The sequence below is a fragment of the Colletes gigas genome, unplaced genomic scaffold (genome assembly GCF_013123115.1).
Source record: "Colletes gigas isolate AHSC1104 unplaced genomic scaffold, ASM1312311v1 Colletes_gigas_Sc00087, whole genome shotgun sequence".
Taxonomy (NCBI): Eukaryota; Metazoa; Arthropoda; class Insecta; order Hymenoptera; family Colletidae; genus Colletes; species Colletes gigas.
This window is the reverse complement of record NW_025106715.1, coordinates 4,963-16,435: the sequence shown is the minus strand read 5'-3', so window position 1 is coordinate 16,435 and position 11,473 is coordinate 4,963. Positions and strand designations below refer to the sequence as shown.

Genomic DNA, 11,473 nt, shown 5'->3' with positions numbered 1-11,473 from the left:
TCAAATAGTATTCGAACGACGAATAATTAATTTATAAGATTGTACTCGATTAGCTACCCAACTACAGAAAACTTTTATGCAGTTTTTGTTTCTTCTAAGCACTAAATACATATGTATGTTCAATATTTTAATTGCATTTAAATTGCAAATGATTCGAGCATGCCCATCCCTGTGGAAGATGTCGCTTTGCCCATTTTTTGGTCAAAGCGGAAGTTGGAAAGCGTCGGGTAATCAGCGTAATTGTGATCAACGACATCTCGAAACTCTTGTTCCTTCGAAAGAACGCGAGATATATTTTTACGCCGAGTTAATTGGATTCGTTGATGATGATGTTGTTGTTGTTGTTGTTGTTGTTATCGCTGTTACTGTTGCGTAGCCAATGCCGTTACATTTCACTCGAATCCCAAATCCTACTGGCACCATACATCGCTTTCATGTAACTCTGTTTTCCAATACTTGAAGTTTGTACATGTAGTTACGTATCGTTATTATTTTAGTAGTTAACAATCCGTTCACACGACATCCCTTTAAGACATGTGTGAGAGCCGAACATGTGGCGAAAATGTAAAAAGGTGTAAACGCTGTTTTCAAATATTATCGTATCGCGTGAACGGACTGTAACGATATTAATATTTTATCGAGTTTCATTACACGTCCAAGAAAACCGTGTTAGTCGAAGGCATGTAATTTTATGGTTTCGATTTTCGCCTAGCCTCTGTTTGGTTTTATATGCTACGTATACGTCTTGAAGAAAGATGTGCGCGCACTACGTAACTTGTACGCGATACACTTTGTACACGTAGATGTAATGCTTTTTTACCGCGAAAAAAAAAGAACAGTTACACCGTAACGTAACACCGTTTTCTACGCTTAAACTCGAAAGAAGTACCGAATACGATCCATCCATGCGCAACAGGTAGTCGTTTGAGGATACGAACGCGTAATTATCTTTGTGTGTTAGGTGGGAATCGTACGATCGTTTTCTAACGCGATGTATATCCGTGTACAAACGAATATACGCATTCCAGCCAGTGTTGATAGACGGGCCCACATTTTTTGGTGCACGTACGCGTAAAAAATTATGTCGATAAAGTGTTCGAATTTAATGAAAAGGGATGTTTGTAGTTCCCTTGGTTGGCTGTTTCTACAAACAGCCGAAGGTAAGATGAAGCGAGACACATGCTACATATTGGGAGATAAGATGTTGAGACCAGTGTAGCCAGAAAAAGAAGCGAAATCCTATTTTTGAGGGGTAGGAGAAAGCAGCATGATGTTGGGGCCTTCTTCTCTAGATATGTACATAAGTACAATGTACCTCGCCTCGTGTCAAGTGGTGGGGGAACCAACGAGCCGATAAGAACGCTCGTTGCTTCTCCCACTAGTTCGCACGGCGCATGCTGCTTTACTCTGCTCCTCAAAATTCGATGTAGTTTCATTTTTCTAGTCACACTGTTCGAAATAAAAGTTCGTCATAACTGTTTCAAGAGCTTAAATCTATGAAAGTTTACAAACGTTGTTTTTAACGCTCGTGTGACGCCGGCTTTACCCTGTTCGGTTGCGTTCTTCGTTACGCGATGAACAAAAGGCGCGATCGACTTGGCCAATAATAACCAAGAACCGTGGACCAAGAAAAGTGGAAGGGATCAGGTATAGCGGGCAGCCGGCAGTCCCCTTACCCTTTGCTTCGGTTAGTTCGTCGGTAGTGGTTCGACTTCTCGTCTCCCAATAGTAAGTACTTAATATCCATGTAAATACAATTATGAAATGTTAAATAATTTACATAAAATATTAATATATGGATAAGCTACAATGAGGAAGGATGTTGAAATAACTTTAGACGAAACGTCAGTTTTATGTAACTCGAAAGAATAATTGTATTTGACAGAAATTATAGAGAATACATTTAAAAACTAATTTTATTCGATCTACTTGTTGGGTTGGGAACCGCCAAAATATTGGCGGCCATAACGTTGGCTACATATGTGTGTCGCGCATGTGCCGAAAACCCAGCCCGTCTACCAACACTGAATTCCAACCCCTCTGTCGCCATTCATCGAACATAATTTCTATTTAAACAAATTGACGATCATTTGTAGACAGATATTTTAATTACGCACGTTGTTTGTGAATACACCGGTATAATACTCGTGCGAATGTGTATGCTTAGACCGTAAATGCTGCCATTTAAAATTGTAATCGCGTCAACGAGTGCGTCGAGTTACATGAAATTACCTTCCGAATATAAATTTAAAAATACTAGTGTCGTGCACCTAGTCGAAAGAAAGAAAATAAGGAATAAGACAACACGAATATCGTTTGTGCGAGACAAGCAAATTTGTGTAGGTATTAGTACGGTGATGTTTGAACGATTTCAAAATAGGATCACGTTTCCGGTACGTCTGTAAAAAGAAAGGGTGAACAGTCGCAAAGTGTAGTTGGACGCTCATACAAAACGTACAGCGTGATTACACTTTTGTGTCGTAGTTAACGTTAATTCGATAAAAAATAATCGAAAAATGACACACACGGCACACTTTGTAGAACGTTTAAAAACTGCGTTTTCCAATGAATAGCTAAAGCATCGCACAAAATTGTATATTTCAGGTTTTACCGCACCAAACGGATAACTGTACTTGTACGGAAACGTGTAATTCAGAATTGATCGACGTAGTAGCGTGGTGTAGCAATTTGAACAAATCTTCGTAGCGTGTATTTATGACATTCAATAGGCGATATGCATGTGATTGCGGTTCTAGTTCCGGTTATTCGATACAATCGAGAATCAGGGATGGGCAAAATATATTTAAAAAAGTACTTGACCGACGAGTACTAATTTGTAGTACCAAACGATTCAACGGAACCTTTATTTTCTATAACTGTTACGAAGAACCGAAATAAATTCATAAATTTCATTATAAAATCGTTTAAACGTGTCCATCCCTGTCAAGAATACATGAGTTTCAAATCGAGCATTTTGAGCAATTAAAAAGATTGGCAAAGTGATTCCCTTTAGATCGCACACTACGTTACAATAAACGTGTTATCCATCGTAATAGCGTGGGTATGCATTTGTTATCGAGCACGCTGTACGTGATAGTTTAAGTTTCATATTTTTAATCCGATACAATATTTTGGATCAGGTTTTCACCATTTACTGGTTTCAAGTATTTGTAGAAATACTTCCGATCCGATCGAGACGCGCAGACAAAAAAACCATACCTCGAGAAAGAACCGGCTAAAAGCCGTAAAATACACCTCCGGTTGAAGGAGAATTAGGATTATGTAGAGTAGAAAGCAATACGCAAATTTCTCAACGAAATACGAACATGTGACTTCCCTATGTGCGTGTGTGTGTGTTTTTAACATCTTTGTTACCGCATACTAGGAGAACGTGTACTTACGTACCTACATACACGTCGTTACAAATGATTGCCTAATCGTATAAAGACCAAGTGTACAGCCAAAGGCTGCTTTTAAACCTAACCTTAACGTTTCTCAAATTATCGAACAAGCGTGTGTCGTTTTTGAAAATACTTATCTTCCTAGAACGATACCAATCAATCGATTCTAGCGAGTTTCAACGATGAGACTGACTTGTGAAAAAAACGAACTATCTTGCGTTTAAGGTGCCAGGATTCAAAGAGAATCGCTAACCAAGAAACTTGCCTCTTCGAAGCGTCTTGAACGATTTTGCTCTTCCTTCTCCCCAGATCTTCGATCCTTCCTCTTCCGAAATCATTAAATTTTTTTTTACGAATTACCATATGTGATAAGAACGCGATTAACAACAACGATCGTACACTTTTACGTAGAATAGTGGAAACGAATCGAGTATGTAAATGAAGCGTGCATAACCTTTACCTCTTTGTTGTCGAATGGTAACGAGTAAACAAACAAATTTAAACGCAGTTTCTCGTTTTTCCAAAAAAATCTGACGGCAGATATGTGTATTCTTCGTCCAAGTAATCAGTTCTAGACCCTGTTATGACTCTAATTACGAAAATGAAAGTTAAATTAAAATATTGGTTCTAATTTTTCCTAAAATACAAACTAATGGTAGGCGTTTTGTAATACCTAAAGAAAAAAATTCTTCGATTTTATATTCGAGTCTTTTATGTAAAAGACTATAGAGCATCGTTTGTGGTTAAGACAAATTAGAGACGAACGAACCGAGAAAGAGCAAAATGTTTTACATGTCGTAAAGCGTTTCGATTCTTTATTTTCTGAAGAGAAATTATAGAAAAACGAAAAAAACAAATGAAGCAAATTGCCTGCAATGTGTGTTGTATTCGTTCTGTTTTCAGTATCGATCCGACCACAATAACACGATGTTTTCGTATCTGCGTTATCTCGTTGCATCGAGACACCGTAGGAAACTGAAATAAAGGGGGGTGTTCTAAATTGATATGCACTCGAAATGCTATCAAAAACCTAACAAGGCAGTGCTTCCTTTCAAAGCTATCTTTTATTGTATATAAAAACGGTCTATTTCATGATGGGGTATAAAAGAATACAAATCGTTTGCGGTTATAGTAAGCACATTTCGTTGCAAAATTGCCATGGTTTTCTTTTAATTCGATGTTATTAAGTAAGAATGCATTACGCTCAAAAATGGATGCACACGTCTAACTTGTATGTGTACGTAACCATACCACATGACCGGTAAGTTTCGGAAATTACGCGTGTCGAAACGCAGACATTTCTTTATACATGTACAAATATGTTTGTATAATTTCAAGTTACTGTACATAAAAGTGAACCTTAGATATACATATGTATATATACACGACTTGCGAATCTATGTGCAACGAAGATTATTCGAGCGCGCGCGCGCGAGAGAGAGAGAGAGAATGAAAAATAATAATTACATTGATTCGAATAAATAAACATTTGTTTGTACGTTATTATCGTATCGTATCTGTGCCATGCGAATGCTAAACGACTATCCATAGTTTTCTTTGCTAAACGGAATAGTATCGACAATTGTGCGAAACTAGACTTTTCTACAGACATTACGATGCAAAATTAACGAGTTTATTTAAAAAAAAAAAGAAAAGTAAGAATGGATTATTTATTCGATGATGTGCGAGGTAATATCAACTTGAATGATACAAGTAACTTTATTTTATTTTGATTTCGTTTCTGTTTCTGTTTTTCCTTCGTTCTCCTCTTTCTTTGGCAATTTGTAATAGATAGGATGCGTGTAAATATTTATTCTCCCAAACTATAGTTGTCCCACCGAACGTTTTAAAGATCGACTAATGACATCCTTTGGAACGGTGCTTCTCAATCTGTGGGTCGAAAGACAAAAGTTTCTTAGTTTCAAGGGAAAAATACAACTATCCTACATACTTTTTATTTGTTAATACTTTAATGGCCTCACGTTGCACACAAACACTGTTGCCTATTGCCAACAATTTTCGCAACAATGTCAATATACAAATATCAGTTTTATTAATTTATATAGCGAATGTTATCTAGAGCTCAAGCTCCTAGATCGACCACTAAAAATATCATGGAAATTTTCGGTGGAACAACTGTAGAGTCCCCTTGCTGTTAGAAAGAATCGTCATTCGCAAGAACATTTAACGTAAGAAACTTGGTCGCAGTACGCCTACAATCAGTAGATTTTTAATGTCTATCGAGAAATAGATTAGAATGGCATTATTCAAGAAACGAAATCATGTGCTGTGCATCGTCCAGTCCGACAATGAAATAATCAACACCGAGTATGCGAATAAAAGAACACGATCGCACGGTATTACGAAAAGTAGAAAATTTTATTAACAAACTGGTAACTTTAAATATTATACGCTTGCAAAAAGGCGGAAAGCATATTGTTTCAAATAAGAATAATCGCAAAAGCGCAAACCATTCTGAATTTGTTCAAAAGCGTAGTTTGTTTTCGTCGTATTTAAAGGGTCTTCTCACATTCAATGTTCCAAAAAATTGAATTTTTTGTGATCGCATTTTCTAAAAGTATAAAGTGCCTGGAAAAGTTGACAAATTCTTATTTATAAAGAATATTGTGATACTTTGTGATCGAAATATTGTACTACACTGTGTGGACAAACATTTAATTCCTTCTACTCGAAAATATATGTTAGATAATTAGGTATTTATTGTTGGCCGGCACACTCACCAGACCCAACCCTATGTATATGTATATGTATATACTTATAATATTAAATTTAAAAACGATTTGTATAAAATAATCCAAGATGCTTGGTACTATTACTACTACTACTATAACTAATTTTTTGAAACTTTTAAAACGAAAAGACCCCTTGGATCACGTCGCGTTGCGTGCGTATTAATGACGAGCAAAGCGTTCATGCGATAATAACAGTAAGCAATAACAAAAATACGATATTTGTGTCGCGCATTAAACTATGTACGAAGAACCGAACGAATAGTTGTACGTTGAAGCGTGTAATTTCGGTAATTGTCGTTGTAAACCGGTAAAGTAAATGAAAATGTAGCGTCGTCGGCGCACACGGTTACACTTGCACGTATTGCTCATCGTCTGTGTCCCCGTTGCCGATCGGTTCCGTAGTACGTTGCAACGGTATCCTTTCGTAATCTGCATTGAACAAGTGTTTCTTCACCTTCTCGTATCCGTCTACGCAGCACGGTTCGGATTTGAAGGTATTCACTTGCTCGTACGGTGGTTCCTCGGGTCGTGCGACGCTCATGTATTTCACGCTCTCGTAATTTGGATCTCCGTGATTCACGGATTCGTAATTAGGATCAGTGTCGCTATCACCGGGACGAGAAACCGACGCGTAATTAGGCTCTCCTGAATCGTGCGGCATACTCTCGTAGTTTGGCTCGGAATCCGTATCTAGATCTGTGTCAATCCTTCTTCTTAATCTCACTTTCTCGTAGCCAGGGTCTTCGCTACTGGCGTTGCTCGTCTGCCTATGTTTCAGCGGTATCATCGAATACGTTGTTGTTAAATCGGTGCTGTTTCGAGCAGGCACCGAGGCAGAGACGACGTTGTTCGACCTGTAATCCGCCTCCTCCGCGATAAGCCGTTGCGGTCGCAAAACTTCGTAGTTCGGGTTGCAAGACGCGCGGATCATCATGTTCTTCTTGGCAATTTCGGAACTAACGGCCTCGTAACCATGATCGAACCCCGAGTTTTTCGACGCATCGGGACTCGTATTCGCGTCCATATCCGCGTCCACGTCGTCGCATACGATTCTGGCTAATTTTGTAACGTCCATTTCCAGGTCAAGGTTCCCTATAGAACTGTTCGATGCGGAGTAATGCGTAGAGTCGAGCTCCTTCTTTTGTATCTCTGTAGAATCATGACTAGACCATGAAGTTCTGTTTATCTCGACGAGGCTCAGCTTCCTGCTCGAAACGGCGACAATTTCGGCGAGATGCAGGCTCGACTGCGCGTCGCTTTGCTCTTCCGCGTCTTTCTTTTTCTTCATCACTTTAGCGTACATGTCCTCCAACGATTTTCCATTGGACAAAATCGGCTTGGATCGATCCTCGGGTTTCGTCCTCTTCTCGATCGACGCATACATCTCGGTCGTGATTTCCGGTGGCGGCGGCAATGGTGAATTAGCTTGGCGTTTCTCCGGTTTCGGTGAGCCAGGGTTCATGATGGAACTGTTGGCACTCGAGGACGAAGCTACAGCCAATACGAGACCGTGTGAATATTTCGTGACGGAAATGATGAAAAGTGCCGCCGTGCATAAAGAAATAAACAGCTCTCGTGTGAACGATTACTAGGTTACCTTGTCTCGAATGAGCGTGCGCCACGTGCCGTAAACTGTCGACGCTCGGAGGCTGTGGAGCAGGATGAACTTCGTCTGAACGGGACGGAGCTCGCGAATATAACGTTTGCTCGGTTTGTACGGCTCGTTGAACCTCCGTCATCGTCGGTTGTATTTGAGCGTACGTCTCGCTACCGCTGGTATAGATTTTATCTTGTTCGTCGATCGCGGCATACATTTCGTCTGCAAACGGAACACGCTGTATTTGCGAACCATAATAGAGAGACAGACAGAGCCTGATTGTAATGTTTCCACACGAAACTAGTAATTACTTAAACAACCGTAAAGCGGAACTAGATGTATAGATGTTATGACCAGAGTCATTACCAGAGTCATCCGAGACGGTCGCATAATGGGGGTCCGTGAGGGGTCGGACGGACTGATTCTGTCGACCGATCGACGTCTTTGTTTGCGCGATTATATTGGCCAGAGGCTCTCTTACGCTTATACTAGTGTACCCTTCTGTGGAGTGTAAGATCTTGGTATTAGAGATCAATTCGTTCGAAAGCACTTTGCATAAATTAAGTATCGCGCAAGTAAAATTGTAGAAATGAACGCAAACACTGCCTTCTAAAATACTTACTCGAGTCTTGGGAGTCGCCGCTAAAGTGTTGTTGAGGGCTATTGGATTGAGGTTGGGGCGGCTGGGGCAATAGCATCAAAAGCGGGGGCGTTATATACGGTAATTCCTGATTAGCTTGTATTCCGCCCGATATAGCATTGGCTGCTTGAATATCGCACGGAGCAATGTCGGTGGAGAGAAGGGAATTGTGGGAGGACGATCGACGAGTTCTTGGTGGAGCAACCGGATTTCCGGCAGCTGGACTCGTCGAGGTAGATGGTTTCTCGGTATCAGTCACTGGTTTAATATTATTTCTGCAACGTTAGTGTGATATACTGATAACAAAACTGATTATTATTAGATAATACTTGCAAGTTTTCAACTATTACCTATTCAACTGACTAGCCTCGGCCTTTTGAACGTTTTGAAGTTGAGCGTACGGATGTTCGACTAGGATGAGAAGAATAAGTGTTGAACGATAGAGAGAAAAAAAGAAAAATAATTCGGATTATAGAGGTTTAACGGAAGAACATCTATTAAAAAGTAACGACACTTGACAATGGAATTTCTTATCCGTACCATTATCAGAGTTGGGGGACAGAAATCTTGAATACGGATGAACAGAGGTTTCTCGAGTCGAAGCATTTTGTTGCGAAACTTGTTGCATTTCCTGTTCCGATACCTCTTCTTCCACACCTACGTTAAACGTAACGCTATTATTAGATCAGATTCGTCCTTGTTTCGAACAACTGCTCGAATGTGGAAAATTCGAAAAAAGGATCAAGACGTATTTGTGGGTTGCACCCGATTTCGCTTCAACACACCTGTGTCCTGTACCGTAGCATAGAGTTCCGATTGGTCGCCGATCGCTTCCGTAGCTTCGTAAATATCTTGAGATACTGATTCACCCGGGTCTTCGAGTCTCTTGTCTTTGTCTTTTGGGATATCCGGGAGACTTCTATTCGCGCCAGTTGTCCTATGTGCATCGCGTTAAAATATTTCAGTTTTAAGACAGAAGATTTCACACGTAACATGATTATTGTTGTTGTTTGTATCGTGTTGTAATTGCGATCGTGTTTGAAAGTATGTTAGGAAAAAGAGTTGCGCATTGCCCGATCGCTTAGGCGATAGAAACCTTTTTGCATTGTCGATAGCATCTTGCGCCGCTATACGAGAAATATTTGTGGTCGGGATCCCGTCAAAGCCCTCATTTTCGGTATTGTTCAGCGTTACCATACCGGCGAGCCCAAGAAATTCATTCCTGTTCGAAGGGAATCACAACTGAACGTATCCGCGTAAACGATATTATATACACAGTACAGTGAAATCTCCATATCCGTATTCTTTATTCGAAATTTTTCTTATATAAATGCTTAATACATGCATACTATTATCGATTGGTTTTTAATATAATTCAAACAGTCTTTTAGTAGGTATTATAGTATAGTGTACACGCAAATTCTTCCGTTTATTACCCTCGTAGTAAAAAAATATATCCATTAGCTTATCAAGAATGTAGACAAAGAACAAAAAAATTACACAAATTTCAATACGTACGGTAAAATCGGTTTAAAGAGCATCGAGATATGTTGATGGTTATAATTACTTGTTCTCGTTTCGACGACAGCTGCAGATACAAGCAAAGATGAAACCAAGAAAGGACAATAAAGCTCCGACGGATACAACCCAGTAACACCAGGCATCTTCCTCGAGAAAAGGACGTATCATGTTACGAAATGTGTTTTGTATGTATCCTACAAAATATTTATATTAAAATATTGTGATTTAAGGTGTCTTTGCGAGAAGCACGAGACAATAAAAGTTACCTAGCGATCAAGTCATTCTTAAGAAGATTTTATATATATTCAGTCTTTCATATTTTAGCAAAGTACTCGCTCTGTTGTACCTCGGTGCGTAAAAAATAATTTCTGCAAAAGTAATATGTATCCGGGGTTGTAAAGAGACAAAGCAACTAAAACGATTTATAGCTTTATTCCCTGATATCGTGCGCAAAACATTCTTGTAACACTTTTCCTTTTTTGCTCTCTCCCTCTCTTGTGCAGATTCTCTGCTCTTGTATTACATTTTGAACAAATAAATTGCCAAATATGTTTCTTTGGAAATTTACAAGACCGATGCATAACATTTAACACAGCATAGTTGTTTGATATCGATCCACTGATTTCGAGCAATGGTAAACATTTTGCATGTACCTTCGTTGTTTGTATTTTATCTCTTGATGATTATCAAACAGTATACAAATTGAATCTTGACGAATCTTGACAAAGAATTCACGGAAACGTTTCGTGAAATAAAAGCATCGGTTTCGAAAGTGCACACAAAACTAGCATCGAACGATTTTTATATTGTTTAATATAATGGGCTGTGTAATTATGATTCGGCTGAAACAAGACGAGAAAAAGACAAAATACTTTTTTTTTCAATGCGAATATACGTACGTACCTAAGTATCATAATACCGATACATTGTGCATATATACGTATGACATATCACGATCACGAAATAAGGTTATCTATGCATACCTTGTGCATCAAGTGTACAGATACATATATAAATTGTGCCTACTTCTCGCGGATGCACGTCAGTGTGATACACACTATGTGATTGTGCATAAACACGCCTTGAAAATCTTGAAATTCTCAACTGCTATATTTTGATAATCGATAGAGGATTACGAGCACGAAACGAAAGTTGTTAATTGTACTGCGATAAAGCGATTCGAAAGAATTGCACTAGTTTAAGAAAAAATGTACATTTAACGAGGCAAAAGGGATAAATATAACAACGATGCTGGAATTGATGGGGCATTAAGTGGGATCGTTCAGGTTATGGACCGCCAAGTACTATAGCCATCTAGCAGGCAAGCATATAAACCAGAAGAACTTTTAAAGATGCATAGATGTACATATAGATTATTCATAAATAAACATAACGTTTTCCTAAATTCATAAATATTTATTGTTGTTTATTCATGAAAACCAGATACTAAATACTTGAAAGAAATAACATGAACCAGTGATGCCAGAAAAGCACCGTCGGGTGCACACTCCCACATGCCAGATACACGTACGTGAGCTCGTAGAGTTTCGGAAAGACGACA

The 11,473-nt window shown here is 39.0% G+C and overlaps 1 protein-coding gene across 2 annotated transcripts; it reads right to left on the bottom strand.

Annotated features, from left to right (window-relative positions):
- Positions 1 to 1,832: 1,832 nt before the first annotated feature.
- Positions 1,833 to 11,245, bottom strand: LOC122403968. 2 transcript variants are annotated; one of them, XM_043407803.1, is made up of 11 exons: positions 10,896 to 11,245; positions 10,179 to 10,754; positions 9,959 to 10,106; positions 9,488 to 9,613; positions 9,177 to 9,328; positions 8,932 to 9,048; positions 8,742 to 8,802; positions 8,374 to 8,666; positions 8,118 to 8,252; positions 7,752 to 7,973; positions 1,833 to 7,645 (listed from the first exon to the last, which is right to left on the bottom strand). In XM_043407803.1, the coding sequence occupies exons 3-11, from the start codon at positions 10,078 to 10,080 to the stop codon at positions 6,501 to 6,503; spliced, it is 2,373 nt and encodes a 790-aa protein (XP_043263738.1). In that variant the 5' UTR covers positions 10,081 to 10,106; positions 10,179 to 10,754; positions 10,896 to 11,245; the 3' UTR covers positions 1,833 to 6,500. The 2 variants fall into 2 exon arrangements, with proteins under 2 accessions (XP_043263738.1, XP_043263739.1); XM_043407804.1 differs by lacking the exon at positions 9,488 to 9,613.
- Between the last annotated feature and the right edge of the window lie 228 nt (positions 11,246 to 11,473).

Coding starts and splice junctions, on each gene's coding strand:
- LOC122403968 (XM_043407803.1), bottom strand. CDS start 10,080: ATGATACGTCCTTTTCTCGAGGAAGATGCCTGGTGTTACTGGGTTGTA. Junction 9,329..9,487: donor GCTATCGACAATGCAAAAAG/GTTTCTATCGCC, acceptor CGATGCACATAG/GACAACTGGCGCGAATAGAA. Junction 8,253..8,373: donor CGGCGACTCCCAAGACTCGA/GTAAGTATTTTA, acceptor TACACTCCACAG/AAGGGTACACTAGTATAAGC.